General features: G+C 32.7%; 1 protein-coding gene across 1 annotated transcript in view; it reads left to right on the forward strand.

Moving 5' to 3' along the window:
- The first annotated feature begins 10,390 nt into the window (after positions 1–10,390).
- LOC100743952 overlaps positions 10,391–24,447 on the forward strand; it is a 29,072-nt gene continuing 15,015 nt past the window's right edge. The window contains exons 1-2 of the mRNA XM_033322346.1: positions 10,391–10,402; positions 10,519–10,798. Coding sequence (XP_033178237.1) covers positions 10,391–10,402; positions 10,519–10,798 — 292 coding nt within the window. The remainder of the gene's footprint in view (positions 10,403–10,518; positions 10,799–24,447) is intronic.

Raw genomic sequence — 24,447 nt, forward strand, 5'->3', positions numbered from 1 at the left:
GAGTCGAGAAGCAGCGTGCGAGTCGAGAAGCAGCGTGCGAGCGGAGAAGCAGAGCTTGCGAGTGGCGTTACCGAGAGAATGTTGATTGCGTTTTGCGAGAGTCGAGTCGTATTCTAACCATCTAGTTGTGCTGCTTTCTGTACGTTTGGCGAGAATAGCTCAGGTTGAAGAACAATCGCCTTTTCTATCTTCCATTCCTTTGTAAACACACATTATATCACGATATTACATATATACGATATATAAATTGTACAAAATTTATTTCATGATATTTATAATAATTTTTATCTGTTGTTACTTGTTAATCTTCTTATAATCTTTGGAGATTCCTTACGTTTTTGTTTTATTTGAAAATATTTCTTAATTTTGATGGATATATTGAAAAGAAAAGAAAATGATATTTCCAAATCTTTCTAAAAATGAGGTAACACAATGGGCCGAAAACGATTCAAAGTATTCAAAGGATGAATCTGAGTACGAGATTTAATATTCTATAAACGGGATATAGAAGGTAAGCTTTGAACAAATTCCAGTTTCGAGCTGAAGTTTCTAAGAATAAAGTTGTATGAAACTGGAACCTTCAGGCCTAAAAAATAGAAAATTATAAAATTGAATCTTTTAAAGAGAAAATGTCTAATATTTACTATTAAAAATTATTTATCAAGTATTATATTATTATATTATAATAAGTAATTTATATTAATAATTAATTATAATATTTAATTATTAATATTATAATAATTAATTATAATTAATAACTAATAAGTAATTTATATTATATATTAATACTTTTTATTCATTTGTTACTGAAAAAATTTTTTATTAAGTTGAAAATTTGTATTGTTAAGAAGAAAAACGTTAATATACTACATAGATATTTAATGATTTAACAATTAAGATTTAGTAACAGAAATCTTTAAAGAGATTAAGAGAGAGCATACTTTTGCATACACAAATTTATGTTTACAATTCTTACCAGAGAGATAAATTGGCTTCGTGTTAACTAAAGAAGCTAGCTTTAAAACTGTAGCTCGCAAAACGGAAGGACTTGTGATCCTTGAAGAGCCACTTGTTCGAGACAAAAAAGTCAAGAATATTACACAGGAGCTAATTGAAGTTTACTTAAGTTAATCGAAATTCTTCTGTCTCTTTGAGCCTTGCTTTCTTTTCTTAACACTTCATACAAACGAACTATTTATCAATTTAAATCATTACTTCAAATCGATCTATTCCGGTACCATATTCTGCAATGAAAATGATATTTAGAGAGAACATAGAAATAACAAAATTTAACAAATTATTTATTATATTTTTCTTGTTTTATACATGTCCATTCTCTTTTTGTTTAAAATTAATTGAAATCTGAATTAGAAGATTAATAGTAGATTTATTAAATGATTAATAGTCGACTTTCAGCGTTACTTTGTAAAAATATTTTTACATTATTACGGAGTTGTCACGTAATACCTACGTAACTGTACCTATGAAACTTAAGTAATATAATACCTACATAACGTACAAACTTCTCCTGTTCTTGTAAGTAGGAAATATACAACAGTCGGCTATCAGATCGTTCTATTACACAGAATGAAGCGCATAAAAAAAGGTAAATAAGCTAAAAATTTTCTTGATATTCTCTTCCTTAAAAACTCTAACAAAAGCTCTCTATAGAGCTCCAATTCCAATTTTCAAAATTTTCACTTAAGCCATCACAATTGTTTATCAAGCAAATATCAGTAGCACGCGTGACGAATGATTCCATTCACGATCAAATCGAAAATGCATTACCCATTTTGAACTTTATTTAATTAATTGCATGTTCATTGTGCTCGGATTCTCCATTGAATCTACACATTCAAACGTTCCTCTTGTCATCGTTAGCACGCTATCACACGATTGCAATAACCTGCGTATAGGTACAAGTGCATCAGTGACGTTTAATGCCTCTTAGTCACAAGCTGTGAGGGTGGTCCAACGAGGACCTGTTAATACCACGGTTTCAAGAGGTTTGTGCAGATCGAAGAGACGAAAGCCGCACGTGCTAGCTATAAATTACACGTTCTCATAATTATCCAAGCCGCGGTAGCTCGTACACTCTCCATAGGAAATCCTGGACAGCGGAGCGCTAGCTTATTACGCGAGCTTGTGTGTTAACGGCAAATGCGATCTGCGTTGATAAGCCTCGATACCTTTGTCGCCACGACGCGTCAATACCCTTGTTATTTACCATTATCTGTCTTACTTTCTATGTGCAATAGGTTGATTATAATTGAATTTTATGAACATTGATAGAGCTTGTTACAGCTTAGAATACATTTATATGGCTACAGATAATGATATTGGGATGCTTTCGGAATTGTTAAGATTGTATCTACAATATTTTAAAGATGTTATGGATTTGTTGGATTTGAAGGTAAGTGACAGAATTTCGGATTCAGAATAAATTGCTTTAGTTTGATTTGAATAAAAAAATGATCTTGAAGTGCATATGGAATTGTTGAAATTATATTCTATGTGTAAAGAGTGTGTTATTGCTAAGTTGGATGGTAGAATTTTGGGTTTAGAGTAAATCGTTTTAGAGATAGACGAGAAAATGAAGATAATAGTTTTTGTGTTTGAGCAAGATTTTAAATTTGGGATCAGATAAATGTGAAGTAAAAGATGTAGTGTGTTAAATACTACAACGATGCTTATTACGATCATATTATTATGACCATAAAATACTTCAAATCGATCACAATTCCACACAAAAACACTAATTATAAGTCGCTTTTCCATTGGAGAGATTTATAGCTTGCGTTCATTAGAAATACCATCTAGGAAACAGCATGTACAATACACATGATCAGGTAGTAGCGCGCAAAAGTTGAACAGTAATCGAAATTGAAAGGCGCAGACTATTTTAGCTATTATCACTGGCTAATACCCTATTAAAACTTAACTCCTATCGTACATGTTCGACTTATAATGGAATTACTCCTACAACTTCTACCATTATAATAAACAAAGAAACAGCAAACAAAAGCAAACGTTAAAACGCGTTTTACTGATAGATAAGATCACCTCTTTTATGTTGCTTTTTCGATTGTTTTTCGGACGCGATATAAGCTCTCGATATTGTATTTAATTACATGGTGGACTAGGCTTTTCAGTGCGATACGGATTGAAATACGGAATCACGACAACAATAGGCGGGCTGTAATAAAATCGCTTGCGCGAATACGTATTCGATAACTTGCTTTTCGGGCTAATGGTAACTACTACTATTAATTGCAAATCGCATCAGCCATTTGCTATTTCGTTGTTGGTCCATTAATTGGAATGTTCTTTTTCCCCCTTCCGGTTATTCGTGTCTAGCATTGTTTCCCGTGTGTTTTCACGCCACCACCTTTTTTTTCCTGCCCTTTGTCCTCCGAAATGTCTTTAGATCTTTTGTTTACATTTTTTGTAATTATTACATAGGGCATTGTCGATGTCTACAATTTACGTATTTGTTTCAGTTTTACGATTTTCATTTATCTATCTTTCAAATGAGATAGGATAACTGTAGTATCTGGATTTTTGCAATGAAAGATTTCGCGTATACGTTTGCACTTCATAAATTTACAAGTAACTAGGACACTTGAATTACGATATGATGTAGTGTGGGTTAGGCGACCAGAGTAGGAAGATTAGATGATTGAAATAGAGCCCCATTAATTTTCGTTAAATATATCTTTTCATATTTAATTCAACATAAGAAAAAATATAAGGTTGGACCCCTTTTAGTGTAGATGAAATTGAGATTGCTTTAAATAAGATTTTTAGGAAAATGTCTCCCCTATCATTTTCTTTTTACATTTAAACAACCTACTATGTTCTAAATAATTTTCTCGTATTTCCATAAATATTATACAAGAAATATTTCTTATGTAGATATGTATAAATACACAGATGATCTTATTTAGATTGTTTATTCTGTATTTAGAATTTCAAATACCTATAATGAAGTTGTTCAAAAGTTTACATAATTAGTCAGAAGTATGCTGATTTCATTTCCAAAAATTTTATACAATTTTAAACTAATTTTCCTGCGAGGTATCACCGGCAAAGGGATTTTAAGAACTTGTATACGTATTTCGCAGATTATCAAAGGCCGTATATTGACTCGATTAGTTAGCTATTTGCAAAGTTTAGAACCTGAAAGTTCTTAACTATTAAGAGCTTGTTTAAGAGATCTTTTATGGAAATTTGTGCATTATACTTCAAAGTGATTCTAATAATTGAATTAATGATAATTACTATAGTTTCTGAAAGTATACATGTCAAGTAAATTTATAACAATAGCTATCATATATGATTAATTTAACATATAGTCAGTGAAGATAATAACATATCATACTACAGGAACTATTACATGTAACAATGGGATGAAATGCAGTAATGTACCAACGTGAATTACATGACATAATACAATTAAGTCAGTGACATAATTAAGGATAACAATAGGACACATATAGATAATATAGAATAAAGTACAATACATAGATAAAATATAGTTGTCACTTCGAGTACTAATAATACCTAATAAAATACTGAAAATTAATTAAGTAAGGAAAATCAGTTTAATTCTTCTTTTTCACATAACGTGAGAGAAATTATGATAATATAATAAAAAATAAAAATAAATATTGTCTCAAATATAATTTTAAGCGTTTTTTCAAGAATGCAGATCTCGGATTATATCTGTAAAATAAACGAATCTTTTGCCGACCGTATATTGCATAGTTGTATGCATATCTATCTACTGATCATCGACAATGTCAACGTTGGAACAATGGTAGTTGCATCTCATTTCCCTTGTCGTATTTCCTTTGTTGTATTACCTTCAGCCAATTCTAATGGGTCCGCGGGGATTATAGCTTCTAGCTACTAGTCAGCGCAGTATACAGAATCGAAATAACTTAAGCTCATTATCGTATTACCTGCTACGAAGTTAATATGAAACCGTGGTAGCAGTCACGCTTGAAACAAATAAGAAAATATTGTTCATATGTGATGTTTCCTTAGAAAGAATTTAAAGCATGAGAATAATCACGAGAATATTTAAATTTAAATGAATTTTAGTAACTAAATTTTGATAATACTTTTAAAAATCTGTAGCTTTTTAATAATTTTAAGAATCTATTAAATATTGATTTATGGATTTTGTTGAAAATGACAACGTGAGTTCGTGCTCGCCATCCATATGCAGATGGGTTAGTTATAAGAAATAGTAACTAGAAGATAATCCCAGTTACAATTTTGTACGCGCGTGCAATAAAGGCTTTTTTGGCTCAGAACGGTGTGATAGATTTATCCATTCAATAAAATAATAACTATTGTGATCCTGCCTCTGAATATAGAAATAACAACAGATTTGTTAATATTTTATTATTTGTCAAAGTACAATTTTTACATTTTATTCTTTAAATAAAACTTTATAATGTAAAAACATTATATAATCTTTAAAAGATTTAAATTATGCATACGAGTTTAGACTACTTTATAAGCTCAAAAATTTCCAATTAAAAAGTGAAGCCTTATACGTTTTGCTTGTGATTTCTGGTTGTAAGCTGTGCCCTCTTTTAAGAGTATTTTAACATTTAATCAGTATTACAACTATACGGTATTATAATGGATCTGGTATTTTACTTCACTGCAAAAGAGCATAGTTGAATATCCAATGTACACTAACGTAGCCTCTGTCAGTTAAATATAATGTACGCATGAATTTGTGAAATAATGTATGAAGCTACAGACTGAGATTTACAATATGCAAACTTTCTTGTAATTCATCATTTAAGTGGCTTTAGAAATAATTTCTAAAATATATTTTTATATCGTTTATCAATTGAATATGAATTATAAAAACTGTACCGGGTTATATAAATTGAAGACTGCTAGGACCTTTATCTTTTCCAATCACAGTGAAATTGCAACTGACGATTTTATATATTATATATTTTATATTTATATTATATATTTTATATATTATAATTCTAATATAAATTTTTCCAATACTTACAATATTTTTACAAAACTTTGTAAAATATAGAACTTATTCTTTTTTACTAAAAAAGTAACTTTTTATTCTGTTTTACAAGTATATTGTTCACTATTATATTTAAACTCGTCAATTTCGTGAAAGTATCAAACATTTCACGCTCATTGTGTTCCATTTCATCGTCATCCGAGAAAGACAAATGGAATTTTTATTCAATATCTCATGGAAACAGAACACCTCTTCGTTGTATCACCGTCACATCGATGCATCTTCCCTGACCTCGCATTTTCTCTGTTCCATTATCCGCGAACGGCGGGGTTATAATGTATCCGGTTCAGTTAAAGCATCGAAGCTGTGCTTGCGGTGCCAAAGCTAGCGTAATCCATTGTACCGGCCAACACCGCAACACTGGTGTTAAATTGCAATTATTAATTGCAGTAAGTAAACTATACGAGGGGTTGCTACTTCCAACTCTCGAGACTGGTGGTTTAGTCGCGTCATAATTTCGCGATAGCTTCTGTTGTGTATTACACGAACTATGCCACCCTATCTGTTCGGATAACTACATTTTTATTATACTTCTGCTTTGGGGCTATTTTTTGGAAGTGATTTTTATGAAGATTATGATGGACATAAAAAATAATCATATTTGTTTTGGCATTTGTATTCTAATTAATTAACTGAAGAGGCTGTTGCAGTAAAGACAGCTCCGATGATTTAAGTGAAACAAAAAAAAAAAAAACTCAAAATCAATCAAAATTAAATCACTTTTCCAAACGTGCTATAAATTGACAGTTACGAACTATTATTTGTAGTAATAAATCTTTTCACTCTTGAAGATGGGATTTGTACCTTTTTTTCAATAAATACAATTTAAATGTTGAGTTGCTTATTGCTTATTACTCTGCAAATCCTTCTCAGGTACAGATTACTTATAATTTTTAGTATCACAAATTAATAATGGATAATTTCAGCTCCAACATTTGACTAGCTTCTATGATAAAACATTCTAACGAACAAAAACTAATGAAAAAATTATTGTACAGTATGAGTCCTGAAAAGCATATAAAGAGCATACAGGCGCTAATATTGTATTATTAAACATCTGCACGTATATCATAAATTTCCGAATGATAACAAAATTAAAATAAAAGTTAAAAAATTTCTATTCTTAAAGCCTCTTCTTTTAGATTTATCTCCTAGAATAATTTTCATTTAACAAACGGAATTCTCTCGGGTGCAAATATCAAATCAGAACGTCAGCTATGTAATATCCCTAAAATATAATAGTTATTTGCGGAATAGGAACATAATTTTGTAGGAAGATGAGCGGGTTACTTGTAAGGGCAACATGTGCTCCATATAGTTTAGCGGAGCTGTTTCTTTATGTCGGGTCACGAAAGCAAATCTCGTTTGACGTAAAACGCGACAAAATTATCTGCGGACATTTTCTCTTACGTATTTTTACACTACACTATAGTAGGAATGCAGTTGATAAATAGTAAGAGGAGAAAATAAAAAAAGAAAGGATGCCACGTAAAATTTCAAGGAGATTCAGCGCCTGCTAAAATTGCAAATTTTTCTGAAAAATGTTATCTTCGCTGTTTCGCGAAGAGAAAGAGAGAGAGAGAGAGAGAGAGAGAGAGAGAGAGAGAGATGTCTCTCCAAATTGAAATGTAACTTCAAAGCTGTTCGAAACTTACGAAAGTTTGTTATAGTTGGTCATGTTCTCAACATTTACACAGAAATTCGTAAGTTTATACGAGAGCTTCGTCTGCAATTAGAAGTTGAAAAGGTTATTAACTTTGGACTGTGTTCATTATGCGACAAATGTATAGCGTATCCTTATTGATCTAATTGTGAGAGTAAATATTGAATTTAATCGCCATTTCTTTTCAGGATTTGCGAATTATTTATGGTATCATTGTTTTCACGGATTTATTATCCTTTTATTTGTTTTCGACTCCTTACAATATGATAATTGTTCTGAAAGAATTTTTCAATTCCAATAATTATCAAAATTACTTATTTTATGAGTAAATTCTCACGAAACGGGTTTACAGGTACTTAATAAATGGTTGACATTTTTTCCATGAAAAATTAGTCTTTCTATAAACATATTTTCAAAATTTAAAAAACATTTTAAAACTGAAAAGCATGTTCTCCTTACAACATACAAATTATTGACGAAGAAGAAGTTAAAGAGAATTCTGTTTTCATGTGTTTGCATTCAACTATGTTCTTAATACATGCTATCAATTTTTTCAAGAAATTCAACTAGTATTTAGTAATCAACTTCCATTGTATAAGTAGTGCACGTAATGATAATTCAATGGCCATTTGCAATTTTCTTAAACTTTGTTAAGCGATAAAGAAAGAATTTTTTCTTCGCACCAGTACGCGAGATCACCTAAATTTTTACGCTTCGCCTAAAGATATAACTTTTATCTTCGTCGGGAGAGTCGCTTAAGCTTTTATTCTGTCATCACGTTGCACTTCAAGATAAAGCGACTCATACGACGACATTGCCTAAGAGGCATTTATGAAAATCATATTTTTTCAACAACTATTAATCTTTCATGTGCCAAAGAAATTTAATAATATCACATTTTCGAGACTGAAAACTAATTTTCGTAATACATACGAGTATGTGTACTTTTCTAGCAGGAAAATATTTATAACAATACGTGCAATAAGGAAAATTTCAAGTGCAAATTTAATGTTGTTATCATTATAATCGCGGTTTTTAATTGAAAAAGTGTTTTCAAAATATCATTGTCAAAAATATACATATAACGGATGCAGAGAGCCTTTATTGGTGCTCATTTTGTTTTAGTAAATCATTTTCTTTTTAGTTCATTTCTGTCTTTCCATACAAAAGCCAATATTTGCAAAGTATTCTGAAATAATAAAAAAATGTAATTTTAGGTTGATGATGCAATGAAAAGCACAGAAGAAGTTAAGGAAGAATTCAAAAGGAACAACCTAAAATATAATTTTCCATAGCTTTTGATCTAATTCTTAATATACTTGTACGTGTACTTGTAGATTTCACAAAATTAATTTTCTCGGAAACGAGGTCTTGCGTGAGAACTTCATTCTATATCTGCTATTTATATATGCCACCATTTTGCATATATATGCATATGCATTTATGTTACCATTGAAAGCACACGCTATACAAGATCTTCGGGAGTAGATGATAGAAAATTTAGGAAAAATTTATTTTCTCAACAAGAACTATAATTTGGTCGATTTTTTAACATCAATAACTAATAGACAAAACTTCAAACACAATATTTTGATTTTTCATCTTCATCTTATTTAGTCTCGTAAAACCACCTTCATAATTTTTTATTATTTCTTATCAAACATTTAATATGAATGACAAAATAAAGTTATGCACATAACAGTATGGATGTAATTCTCCACACACGTATAATTTATGCAGACGACTATTATATACGTAATTGTGTCGACTTTTTAATTCAGTGTCGCGAAATCCAGATCGATTTATCAACGTATCGACAGAGTGCTAATTTTATCGCAAATTTTTACATGCCAGAGTAACTCAGAATATGTTGTGCAACACGTTCGCGTCAGTGCGAGACACAGATTTCGTCCGTTTGAAATGGAATTGCATACGCGATGCGGTATATCGGTAGCGTAGCCATATATCGAAGTCGAACATTATGCGGCCGGAAATAAATTGACTACTGTCAGATTATGGAACAGGGAATCTTATATAGCTGACAGAAACTAATATTATTTCATTTCCGTTGTTTATATACGTAGACGAAAAAGTTGTTAATGAATTATGTTATTTATGGGTTGAAAACATTCATATGTTTATAATATTACTATTGGTTAATGAGAAGGTTACTGGATATTTGAATGTTTCATCGAGTGATTTTTTAATAGGTGTATTCCAAACAATTATTATTTAGGCTGAGTGTTAACTATACAACTAGTTTGTAGAAATTACATTTAATCCTTTCTATAAGAAAAAATTTATTTACGTAATTAAAATTCTTCATTAAAATAGTAACACTTAAGAATATTTATTTTTTCTACTACTACCATGAGGTAAAGCAAGAACCATTTTCTACATCAAGGAGCAACTATAAATATTGTCACCAGTAAAAATCAATTTCATCCATGCAACACAAACTGAACTATAAAAAGCAATAAGAAGAGGAAACGTTTTTGTAAACAAAATTTCTTTGATACTTCTGTCAACTCTACATTGCATTAAAGCATTTCTTGAAAATAAAAAATATTTGTGCTCTAAATAATTATAAAACATGCACAATAGAAAAGTAATTAAATAACAAACAAAACGAAAACATAGGAGACTCTATGAAAATGAACAGCCAGGTAAGAAATAAAGCAAGAAGTGTGCATAAGCATAGTGGCTGAGTTTCAGTAGAGGATTTCACTGCTGCTAAATGAAAATGCGTGAAAAATTCGAGTTTCTTATGTTTCTCATTCAGCTTGAATTTACTGTTAGAACCTCATTCACCGCGATTCATTCCATTCCTTTGGTTACAGTACCACGAGCTGTGTTGAAAGAACAATATCAAGGCGACGTGGAAATGGACGAGGTGGATTTGATGCATCAATTTGAGGAGGGATTCGACAGGGCGGACTTCAGGGCCGAGTTCAGTCCTAGTCCGAACCTCGAAGGGCCACAATCTCAGCCTAGGGACAACATCTCCCGGAATTTCCCTACGGTCAGCTCATCCCCGCCCCGAGCCAGAACTAACAACGACGGTGAGTAACAAGTATTAGTTGCTTCCTCTTCCAGAACATGTTCCAGGACAAACTAACTTCCATAACGTATCGTTCGAACTATTTCTCACCGTCTTTGTTGCGCTATTATATACATACACGCCAAATTCGACGTCTATGAAGAAAGTTGATGGTATATATAAAAATAGAAACTTAGAAATAAAAACAAACTTAAATTCAAAAATAAAAAAGAAATTTAGGAATTCGAAAGAAGATCGTAGTTTTCATAAGATAACTTAAAGAGATGATGTAAATTTCTCTAATTTTATACATAAATATTTGAACTAATGTTTCATACTATCAAGTGCAAAGGATTCAACATTGTGTGCCACATTATATTACCGTCAAATTAATAAATATTACATAGAATTGTTAAGTACATTTACTGAAATAAATTAAACATTTACACAATATCGTGTTTAATCGTCTCCGACTGAGTTCCATCGTATGAATTTGGCGTTCTCATCTTACTTTTAAATTTAGGTTTCGTTAAGAATATTTTTCGTAAGAGGAGGTTACAGCAGTAAAATGATCTACTTTCTTATCAAATTTAAACGAGGGTAATTCTAAACAATTTTTATAAATATATTCCTGACATCAGTAAACAGAACATATTCTTAATTCTACCACAATATACATAAAGAAGAAAACTAAATTCAGAATAATCTTACTGCTGTGATTCCTTCTTAATTCATTTTCAGCAAACTTAGAAACTTTCCTTATCACACTGGCACACACGCTTGCTTGATGCACGATTCTCCACCTTAGCATGCTCCGTTAGGCCCGCACTGACACATTGCATACGCATGCACAAATGCGAGGCATTAGTGTAACCAAAGTCGTTAGCAATGCGAACATTAACGCTCCAACGTAATTAAGGTTAACGTAACACCGATATCGCGTTGCTTTATGATTTATATACATGTATGTATATCTCTATATATACAACTCTTATATCGGTATCTGGTCCGCGCTAGTCCACGACTACCAGCTTTCCAGTTTTGGCTAATAACGTTAGCGGTTTACCCAATGCTAATAGGAAATCGATAGCGTAGGATTTGTAAACTGGAGAGGCGCACGTCGTGTTGCGGCCACCGAAAATAGGAGTCCACATGCAGTAGGCGTCCTTGCTCAAAGCGTGATACGGTTTCTGGAACCCGGTCAACGATCGGTCAACGGAGGACCTCTGCGTTCTGATAATTGTCAACCATTGTTTGCTGTCGTGCATGGAATGGGACATTCCCCGTCGCCAAGGTGAATCGTTCTTTTGTGTGAAGAAAATGAATCGAACTGTCTCAAGAAGTAGCTCTCTAGTAGACTTTTGTTCCGTTTAAGTCGATTCCTTGAATTGGGAAAAATTGATTTTAGGAGGGAGTAGTAGAGATATGATAAATTAGATCTTTTAGGTCGCCGCAGAGCATTCTTATGAGTTTGTGGTGCTGGAATTTGAATAATATTATTTCAGAAGAATTGAGTTAGGATTAAATACTATTAATTTCTGGTTGTTACCGCTATATGATCTGTTCCGCGTACACATTCTTGTGTATAAATCACAAAATATGTGTTAATTTTAAGCAAGTAATCAAGTCTTCAAAACAAAGTGTAAGCCAGTTTTCTCTATAACGCCGTTAATAAGCATCAACTTTATTTTATAATCAAAACATCGATTTATGCCCACCCTAAGTATGCTAAGTGAATAAAAATTTTATTGGTATCGGAAATTATGAATATTTGAATATGTATAAGAAAGTAGAGGTTTCTATTTTAGTGTATTTCAATACATGAGCATACAGTGTATTAATAATTACAGGGATTGAAGTACAGTTATATTTAATACGTCTACATTATGTATGTGTCTTTTAATCCACATTCAAAACCATGAATTCTATAGAAAATTGCTTAGTAATATTTGGCAAAATGAAATAAGATAATTATGGTAAAGTGAAAAATAAATATACTATTGTACCATTCTCAGCGTTTTATCTAAAAAAGTGATACTAACAAGAAATTCATTGATACGATAGCTTAAGATAATGAAAGAACAACACTATTCAAATTCCAATATTCCAATATTCAAAAATAAAACTAAGAGAGTCACGGAGCGAGTTAATTAAAATTTTTCGCAAAAATACGTTTTTCATCTGAATATACTTAGGCTAATTGGTTTTGTTCTTTTCTACGTCAATGTACGAGTGAAGAGATATTCAATTCCCTGCAAAGACTTGCAATGTACTATCACTGAAACTCGGCAGATGCTGGAAAACGAGATATCTGACAGACGTCGATCTCTGTTGTCCAGGATAGCATAGCTGCCATTACTTCAGAAACATGGTACGTGTAATTGGTGGACTGGTATTATTAATAGTAATAGTGAATTGCGGAGACTTCAGGCAGAAATAGTTCGACGCCATGTCTGACCAATATAGGACGTTACTACTACTGTTCGAACGAGTGCGAGAAAACTCAGGCAGAAAGTCTAACATTAAGAATAAAATTTTTTCCAGATATCATAAATTACTCAAACTCTTCGTTAAAACTTATTCAACTAGTATTAATAAATTATCATTAATTTCTATAAATCTCCTAATTACACATATCTTATAGTTTTAAATTATATATAAAATTAAAAAATGTCAATTATACCACATGCATATGACAAGTTATTTTATAAATTTTTTTAAAAAAATATGATAAGTGGAATAATATCTAACATATAAATAACAATAATAATATAGCATTACGAATGCCATACTCATCTATCACATTAAACTGTCAAGGAATTAATATTTCAACATATAGAATCTCATTGTTATTCGAAGCTGATGGATGTTCAATTCTAATTTCAACAGTTGCTCCTATACGAAACTCAGTATTTCGACAAACAATTTCTACATTCATCCGGCTTATGTGACAACTATCTGTACATCCACAAGCACAGAGGTCACATCGATAGGGTCCCATAGAACAACCTGTGCATTTCCAAATTAATTCAGACAATTACGCCGCCATCCATACTCTCGTTATTAAGATCCGATGCATTACCCTTCCTCTCTTGTTTCGCACTGAATACGTTTCTCTGTGAATTGGAAAAGAAGTACGGAGCCACCCCCGCTCGGAGTAAACAATACGCGCCGAGGTACACTAGAATTTTTCCCTAAGTGCTTTCGTCTCTCGTTTTTCGGTCTGCTCGACAAAACTTCCATACGAAACACGACTTGAACGTCACGAGACGTGTTCACAACACCGTGGCTTTTAATAATGAGCCGACAGAACAAAATCGTCGTTTCTTTGTGCTTCGTCTGCCCACATGAAACTTTTTCCCCACGTTTCGTCTTAGCGAAAGAAAATCGTACGATCAAGGTTCAAGGATCAAGTTTCTTAATCGTGGTTTCATGGACTTTGAATTTATAGTCAGGATATTTTAAAATAATGTAAGATTTTTTCAAGTTCAGTTAAGTAACAAAACATGTTTTGGCTAATAGGGTCTTTCTGGATTCAAGTGAGATACATTTAAAATATGTGGTTTTTTGAACTGACCGAGTCTGTGTAATTTATATAGACTTTGACGCAAGTATACATAATTGAAATGAGTTTTATGGTCTGGTATAGCAGCTTCTCGTAGAGCCTTTGTTTTCTTAAATTACAGCGATTAAACTAAGGTAATTAAGATTTATGACGATTTCTCTTACACCACCATAATTCGCAGCCAGTCAATCTTACGAACCTTAATTTCAACAAATGAATTTTTGTTATTCTTCTTCGTGATTAGCGCACAAATTATAACCATCTGCATACATGTTCCAATAAATATGGAAACTAGGTCCACACGGAATCCAAACATAACCATATAACTCGAACCGAGGCACCCACCCGTCAGCGTCGCTCCTTAATTAATCATCAAGCAAATTTACTCAGCTCCGGCCGAGGTGTCGGCGATATTCTCGTCCCCATCCTATGCTATTTCATTTCAAATATTTATTGTTTGGCTCGGCCAATTAATTCGACGACGATCTTCTGACGACGCGTGCCCCCGATGATCCTCCGGGGTGCGATAACGAGCGAATACGTCGTCGTGAAGCAGAAACTCGACGAGATAAAACGGTCTGTTCCACGTTCGCGATTGAACCACCGACAAAGGGAGCCTTTCGTTGTTCGGAACTTCGAAAGCGATTTCACCGAGCTAATTTCCCGTCCACTGATTCCTTTAAACGGGCTCGCGTCGCCACTGGAAAAAGCATCGAGGGGATGGATGAAGGAAGAATAGAACTGAAGGAACAGCTCGCGAAAACGAGCAGAACTTCGAATCGAAGGAAGTTTATTAAAGTGAAATAAAATATTGAACCGAATGAATCTTGTTAATTACTAAGAAATGATGCATGCATTCGACGGTTTAGATTCGTTCGATGATAATTTAGCTGATTTTCTCCCTTTTCTTGAGTGATAAGTGTGAGGCATTAAAGAGGAAAATGGTTAGTAGGAGCGCTTTTGAATATTTTATGATTGAAACTTATGCTAATAGGAAATAGAGAAACAAATATTGCTTGAAGTACATATATTTAAATAACATTAGCCGTTTACATAATTGAGAATTTTATTATAATTTTTAACATCGTATTATATTGGATGTTAAAAAGGTTAGCATGTTGAAGATTGTTTAACAAAGATATTTTTGTCAGGTTGAATAACTGTCAATTTTACGTGATATTACATAGGATGTTAAAAGAGGAGGAAATATTTAATCAATATACATAGGTTTCAAAATCAATATTTTTAATGCACAGTATTTCTAACATTAATTTATTTGTTCATGTTTAGTTAAATTTAAATCACTAAATATTTGAATTAAAATATAAACGAAGTATAATCACTGCGTAAATTTAGATGAAAAAAGTAAAGATTCTTATTGAACATACTATTGTAATAAATTCATATTATCTTAGTTTTATAGCGGCGTCGTTATGGGAAACAAAGTAATTCAAGTCTCAATACATTCTCTGCCAATGGTATTGTGTTCACGAATGAAAGAGAAAATATGAAATGTTTCAGCCCCGAAAATTTCTAATTAGCTAGCAGCTGAGACGAATTATGTGACAAAATTGAATCACGGAACTTGAATTTCAAAGATTCTTTCGTGGGTCTTGAAAGCTTTAATTGGAATTCTATTCACTCGGACGCTTCCAGTCGCGAGTTTTCTGCCTTGCTTCGAGTACTTTCTTTCCAGATGCTCGAGCAGACTAGGGAAAAAGAGAGAGAAAAAAGAAAAATAAAAGAAAAAAGAAAAAGGGACGATCCCTTTATCCAAGAGTTCTGCCTTTTTTATCACGTTTAGCCACTTCTTCGTAACTCGTTTAATTTCATTTGAATACATTTGCACGATGGGGAGAGAGTCTTTGGAATATCATATTAAACAACCTCGTACTCGAGCCACTTTTCGCATTAGTTGTAGAGTTGCGTTTAATACGTTTAGCTTTGATGCTTTCACCCAGCGCAGCATGGACGCACGAAACCTGCGCTCCAGTTTATTTGTTGAAAAATTTATTTTTTTTTCTAATTCGTTTGATGTGATTTAATACCAAAGCTCCTTTTCCAGAGGTATGCGTTATATCAAATCGATTAATTTTTCGCTCCTAATTCTGTATAACATTGAGTTATATATGTGTATACACTCATGAGTTTTAGGACATCTTTTATTTTTAATACAAACTTCATATTTGATGTAAATGTGTTTTAAATTGCGAGCATTTTTTATGAAATCTTTAATAGACAAACTACCTTCTTTGTTGCATAACAAATTAAACGGTATTGAAAATCATATATTTTTATGATTATTTATATTTTCTGTAGAATGTTAACTCAACAGTGACAAATTGTACCAAATTGAACTTTGACTTTAACTTCAAATGTATCAAATCGTCAGAGCTCTATTCAGAATTCTATCAACCTATTTTTATTTAGAAGTTCGTTGTCTGTTAAATTTCTGCTTCAAATTTAAATTAGATGCGTGGTACTTTAAATATTTTAATCGATGTTAAGAAAGAAGGTTTGGACGAACGTGGTAGGACCTAGAACACGAGTTCACATTCTATTACAGAATTACGTAATTACATCTGCAAGACGACACATATTTATGTAGCTTCTACTGTTGCTGGTTAAATGTTAATTAACTTTAGCCGTAAAATAGAAGCACTTTTCGCAAGATAATTTCTGACAGCTAAGTGGTCAGACAAAGAGAGGACAAGAATCAATGAACTAAAGTAAAATTATAGATCTCAAATTCCCCTCTAAATTTTTAGAAATATTTTAAAATATTTTACGTAAAAAATACTAACTTGACTACTTTAGTTATGAAATATTTTACATTATGAAAGGTGTGATAAATTTTTTATAAATGAAAGAATATATCAGTTGTTGTTCATTGTAACTTCCTGAGCATTCTTTTCTTCTTAGAAATTGTCTGATTTTGATAAAGCTGTCACTTTAACTCCCAGATAATACAGCTTTTGAAACATAAATTTGAATAAAGTTGAATACACAAATTTATGGTGATGTATTATATCTAGAAAGGTTTATTCAGCTATATCAGTTTGTGTTACTGAAACCTAATTCAAGATAGTTTCTGATTAAATCGGCATGTACTTGCTTATTCATAGTATATTACTACTACTGTTAAGTGTATGTAATGTTTATACATACCTTTATACATACATCCATCAAAATATTACTTCATTTGAATCTCTTAAGAAATAAATTATCTACTTTATCCCCATCAACGTTTACCTTTTTTCCTAAACTACAATCGAATAAAACATTAAAAACTTTAATTTTTAAAAATCCTTTTGTCCTACGTCAAATATTCTGAACGCAATCCAATCCGAGAAAAAGGAACTTTTGAAACAAATAATCGCATGCCCTCGGTGGTTTTTCGGTTTAGACTCGAAGAGCGTTTTAAACAACAAAAAGTATTAATGGGAACGGTAGGGATAGGAGCTGAAAACTAAGGGAAAGACATTCGCGAGATACTCGATTTACTCGAAGATAATCAACACAGGAAGAGACGAGGGTCGCTGTGAAAGCCTCCAGCTGTATCGCATCCAGGAGCCGCGTAATTATAGGTGCATACATCTAGGCTGCAATTGAGTCCCCGGAACTGTTCTTGGACGAAAGCTCTCTAAGTTTCCGCGCTGGCTTTCGAAGCACTATTCCAAGTTCCGGTTACGTGGCTTTAATGAGTTGGTCGCCGAGGCGTGTATAATACAACGCACGAAATTACCGATCCCACTTTTGTCATCGTGATTAATCTGGACTCGAGTCAGCGAATTCATCCCTCTTCTCTTTTATCTCTTAGTTTGTTACAATTTCTGGAATTGCTTCGATGACAGAATTCAATTATTATAATAATGAATTTTTAGTTTTTTTTTCAATTTAATTTCTTTTTTCCTCCTACCTATGTTTTGGTGTAATTATATTGATTAGATGTTCTTCCAAACCATCCAGCACTTCTTAAAGGTTGAAAGAAAGAGAACAAATCGTTCCACTCTAACTTTTCCACTACATAGGGGGTCGGAATCCTTGAGGATGTGTTTCAATCTAGAGAAAATTAGGCTTCTGCCGAGGCTCAATAATACTTGACTTAATTTATTGAAGGGGTTTCTGTCTGAGTACGAAACACAATTCATCATATAGAATTCGATTACTTGACAATCTATTTTTAAAACTTAATCTTTCATTATATACTTTACTTTATTTTAAAACTATACGACTTGCATTTAGAAATAATACATTTATATTATTATATTAATATAATTTACTATATTATGTAAACAATATATTAATGATTATTATCTTTTTATAATTAAAGTATTTATTAAAACTAAATTTCGAATTTTTACTTTAAACTCAATAACATATTAAAGAGAACAGTGTCGACAGTTTAAAATATTTCACGTCTCGGAGGATTGATCAGAAATTTATAGCGGTTATTGGCAATAACAACTATCGACCAACTGATAGGGGAAGTTCTGAGTAGTTTCCGCTCGAGGGTATCGCATTCTTGAAAGTCTGAACAGAGCAGTGAGTCCGGTGACAGGACAAAAGTATCACATGAAAATTGATAGGTAGAATTTTAGAAGGTCCCTTAGTAATTAAACCAATCACGAGTAAACTATTCATTGTTGGCTATTTAAGCGTCCATCTATAGGACCAAATTGAATAATTCGCAAATTTGTTGTAATATTAGCGAATTGAACGTAAATGAGATCCTAGACTGATCGTGTTAGCACGATACAATAGTTTCTCGCTTTGACACACCAGTCGTCTGATATCGTTAGAGTCGTGTACCACGTATGAATTGTTTGCAAAGGGATAATTAAAGAGCTACCACTAGGAATCAATGATTTGTTGTGGGACATTGTACAACTAAATTAACGGAGATCATTCTGTGTATAATAGAAACTTTGTAAAGCTATATAGCATCGCGATTTGGAGTTTAATTAAGCTTCGTCTTTGCGGTTTGCCAGGTTGTTGGTTCCTGATGGTTTTATTGCACTGTCATAATTAATATTTCTTTCTGCGGTATTTTTTATAAAAAATTTCTAAAATTCTCTGTAGACCTTTTTCAATATTCATTAGTTCATTGTGAAATAGACAAATGTTACAGTCTTTCATTTTTCTTTTTGTTCCTTAACTGCATCAATTTGTTTATTGCTAATTTCGTTATTTATATGCATAGTGTTCAATTCCGAAAAAGAAAATGACTTATTTTTATGAATTTATTTTTCATATGAGGGCAATGAGTAATATTTGTATTATTTTGTTCTTTGTATTTCAATTTATAGAGTTGGTTAATTAGGCGTCTGGAAGACTCTACATCCTCGCACTTAAAAAGAAAAAGTTCCCAACTATCAGAGAATCAAGGCCTTAGCCTAATATATCAAGGGGCGCAGGTATCCATTCGTTAAGCACAGAGGAGTAACCAACTCTGAGAGAAAAGAGTGGAAAAGCGTGCCAGTTTTATTAGCCGAGTGAACGAAATTACCTTTTCACCACGCGTGTCTATCGTCGCCGCTCTTAATCCAATCAAACCTCCTCAAAATCCAATTTTCTCGAAGCGTGGTCCCTTTAACGCCACCTACGTCGGGAGTTGCTAAAATTCTCTGTTCGACCTTGTTAAAATATGAAAGGACACCCACGCCGAGCAAGGATTATCGACGTACCTTTGCCTCGACTCACCTACACACACACGTTATTTTCTTTTTTTCTTTCTTCGTTCAGGGAAGTCAGCCAACCCCGATCACACGCTGAATGCAATAAAGCGATCAAAGAACGACATTTCACTCGATCTCGTTCAAATATCTTTTCTTTTGTAAACTAGAATTGAAGTGGGGGCGAAGAATGAATAAAGGATGGAAGAAAGAGATCGACATGAAAATTCGCAGTCGGAAGGTTTTTTCAGTAAGGAAATATTATCCGATCGAGGATTAATTAGCCTTATTCTACAATGTATTGTCTATAATGGAATCTTTATCGAACATTGTTGTGGAAGAATTCCGTTTCAGATCTATAGTTATAAAACAAAAAGAATAATTTTTTACTCATGTTGCACGGATGTTTGTGATTCGCTGAAGAATCGAGAAATTAACAAATGAATAGGTAATTGTAAAAAACTTGAAAAGAATTTTTATTAAAGAACCGATGATGTAAATATAATGAATAAAGTACCCGAGAGAAAGATTAATTATCATGAAAGAAGAGCTTGATTGTTAAGGAAATTCGAAGAAGTTGGATGTATGAAGCGGAAGTTTGAAAATCGAGTATTTGTGGGGTAGAAAGGTATCCGAGAGGAAAAAAGGAAAGAAGTCTTTTGCAGAGAGATGAAGTAAAGAAAAATAAACTAAAGACCGCATCGAAACATACATCAACATCAGTAGGAAAAGCTAACGATGGATGAGAAACAAGAGGTAACACAAAGAGGAATAACGTTGGAAGGAAGAAATAAAATGGGAGAAAGATGTTGGCGCAGCGTAGAAAGCAAACTAATTGAAAGAAAGGGAGAAAAGGTAAGTGAAAAGTTCTTAGAAAGCGATAGAGTAACTAACTAACGTAAAAGTGAACCAAAAATCGAGCGAACGTACAAATGAATTTATTCGCAGTGTATTCAGGAAATCATAGTATAAAAGGAATAACTAGCCGACAAAGCAGGCTCAAAAAATATAACACACCGTGCAAAAGATAAATTAGAATGAGGACGAGCATAATTTAAAGAAAGTGTAGGTAAACACAAATGCAAAGCTTGGTTTGTTCATGAGAAGGATGATTATGATAATATTTGTGAAGAACAACTTTGTATATGGTTTTTCTGGGACGGTGAAGGATTCTATTACTGTTATATTACTATTATAAAGCGACCGTTCATTTTAAGAAGTTATAATCAATAAAATTTCAGTAAAAGATATTATAGATCACTTTGAACCACTCATTTTTCTTCTAATTTTCCAATTATAATCGAAAGGAAAATCGACTTGTTCCAGTTGGGTAGGCTACTTTCAACAGTGATACAATCAATAATAATATTTTTATTAAGATATATACAAAATATAGTGTGATAGACTTGAAATATCGTTAAAAAGTTATATTCTTTTCGCGTCTTGTTCTATTACTTTATCGTCGAATAATTCATATAGTGCATTCATTAGTTTTTACTTCTCTCGTTAGAATGAAAAACTATAATCAATCACTATTAAATAACTTTTCTTCCTCATGTGTACAAAAAATCCACATATAGAGAATTAAGTAACCAACCAACCATTCATACATTTTACCTGTCTACCTTTAAAGTCCCCTAATTTGCTCAACGCAAATTGGCTCACAGAACCACATACAAAACAAAACGCAATTATAATTACAGAGCGTGATTACGATTTCACCCACGAGATCTCCGGTGTCACTATAACAACCATGAATCCGCATTCAAGCAAAACTCTGAAAATCAGTTCCATGAATGGTTCATTCGACTGCGGGTTTTAACGTCCGCTTTCTCCCACAAACAAGCATTGTGTTACTGAATCGTGCAAATAATTCAGTCGTCTAATTAAAAGCACCCACACGTCCTTGTGGACGTATTTCAGGGCCCAGCTCGGGGACACAGATCACAGAGAAGTCACGGATGGTGCACTAGGCCGAAGACACACACCCGACACGATAACGCGTCGTAACTGGTCGTTAATTAAAGGCAACGGGGGACAGGATGCTGCCACTCAGGAAAGTCGATCGTATCATTTCCATCAGATGTCATTGGCGAAGTTTGATCTGGCACCTCCTGTCGTTTCATTTCACCGGCAAAGAAAATATTGGCAAAGTTTTCGATGAAAACGCGGCATCCTTCCCGTTCGCATAATCTCTCGCGGACGATTAGATAAGCAAACTTCATAATTGATCTCTCCTTTCTGTTAGCTTTCAACCGGAATCGAAGTCGAACTCATCAATGACCAACGGGTCCCTTTGGACAAAATTAAATTCCCACGATCGATACGCGAAATAAATTTGCTGGCTTCGCGCGTTCCAACTCGACATCGACAAGGGTTAAAAATTGTAACATGCTGGAAATTGAATTCTATATTGGGTCAAATTGATATTCTTCTTCTTTGTTTGTCATCCTAAATTTTTATTGGTTACGTGTATTTATATCAGATGAACTTGATTAATGTGTGAAAGGAAACGTGTTGAGACTTATTTATTACTATTTTTTCTGAATATCTTTCTCTGTTTTAAAATAAACGGCGATAGGAAAGTTACATATAAAGAGAATTTAATCAGACAAAGAAGGAAACAGTGTTGCAAGATGTATGCAACTTGCTGTTTCTTAAGTGGATCATTTCTATGAACCACACGTTCAACAATGACACAGTTAAACATTGAAACTTTCACTGTTTAATCTAGCTAAAAGTCTGCTGGTAACACGAGTCTAAAACTCGTAATAGTTAAGTGAATAATTTAACGTGAGTGAGCGGGAAGTTTACACATTGCCAAAGAATTTCGTTGTTCTATGCTCGGTAAACGTTAATCTTTTATTAAGTAATCCCTTTCAAATTGATTTCCTCTTGAAATTCGCAAAGCTTTCAACTGCGACGAATAAAGGTGGAATAAATTTCATTTTGAATTGATCCATTTTCTTTTTGTTGCTTGCATTAAAATATGTTATAACGAATTATTTGTTCTATTAATAACATTTTAAGGTAACTAATCACATATGGTTATATATATACAATATAAGATATAATATAAAATTTGTACATAATATAAAAATTTTGAAATGACAAAAAGTTGAAACTAAATAAAACAAATCTTATAGTACCAATATTATCTAAAAATTAAATATAAAAAATTCTCTCATAATAAATTTAATAAATATATATATCGAATTGAGAGGGACTAAAATACAAAGGTCTAGAGATAATCCTTGTTGTGTTTATTTGTGTGCAAGTCCAACTTGATCGATGAAGGTGCAATTATCGAACAGCTGTCGTGGTATCAATGTCTGGCACTGTAACTGTTACAGTTGCGCAAACTTTCAAGCCCTTTGGGCTAGAATTCCTGCATCCCTAGCAAGAGATCGTCGGCAAACTTTACGACATAGCACGGAAATACGGTTGAATTTCCACGAAGAATACCAACAAGCTGGTCCTTATTATTATACTTTCACGTTCTGGTTATTACGTTTGTCACGCCGGATTATTTCGGTACACGTTTAACGTTCGTTCTCGCGCATTTCACATTGCTTTTTATTCGTCGCGCCCCCATTAATTGCACGACGAGGAAAATGTATTTGTATAACCGAAGAAACGTACGTACGGTTTTAAGCTCGTAATATTCTTAAATTCTTAATATTTTTAAGAATTAATGTTTCATAATATTTAAACGCCAATTTCATATATTTATCTTAAACTTTGAAATTATTTTTACTTTTATTGGAAGAATATTGATAAACATTTCAGAATCTTTTCGGATTTTTCGAAAGCCTAGAATAGTAGGAAATGGTCTTGAACATGAACGATTTAGCTTTTGCTATGACGCGAGACGAAATATATTTGTTATTTTTAGGGGATTAATTAATATGATTAACAATCTTTTACGCGAATTAAATTTATTCGGTTGAATAAATTTCGTAAACAAATAGAAGATTGTAAAAGAGTGGATGTTTCAGCTGTTTCTTTTATTTCTATATTTATCCATTGCATATCTTTCATTTTTATTGCTGACTAGGCTTAATTATTCTCAGAGGTAATGACCCTGCAGGCAATTGAGACTTACATAGACGTTATATCGAAGATTGAACTATCGATAACTAATTTGACAATAACGGGAAATAGATTTGACAGATAGTAACGAGAGTATACTAATATGCTGCAGGTATAATTTCATTCCGATTAGATAACTAACACTGGCGAAATTTCCACAAATTGATTCACTGTCTGGGTCATCACTGAACGCGTGTGTCGCACAATATTATTTTGTAGTAAATCAAGAATGCCAATGCTAGACAAAACACTTATTTTATTACAATAGAGATTTAATTAAGGTTTAAAACATAGTCCCAATGTTGTAATCAAAATAATTTTATTGTATTTAAGAAAACA

This window comes from Bombus impatiens, unplaced genomic scaffold (assembly GCF_000188095.3).
Source record: "Bombus impatiens unplaced genomic scaffold, BIMP_2.2 scf_0610, whole genome shotgun sequence".
NCBI classification, from domain to species: Eukaryota; Metazoa; Arthropoda; class Insecta; order Hymenoptera; family Apidae; genus Bombus; species Bombus impatiens.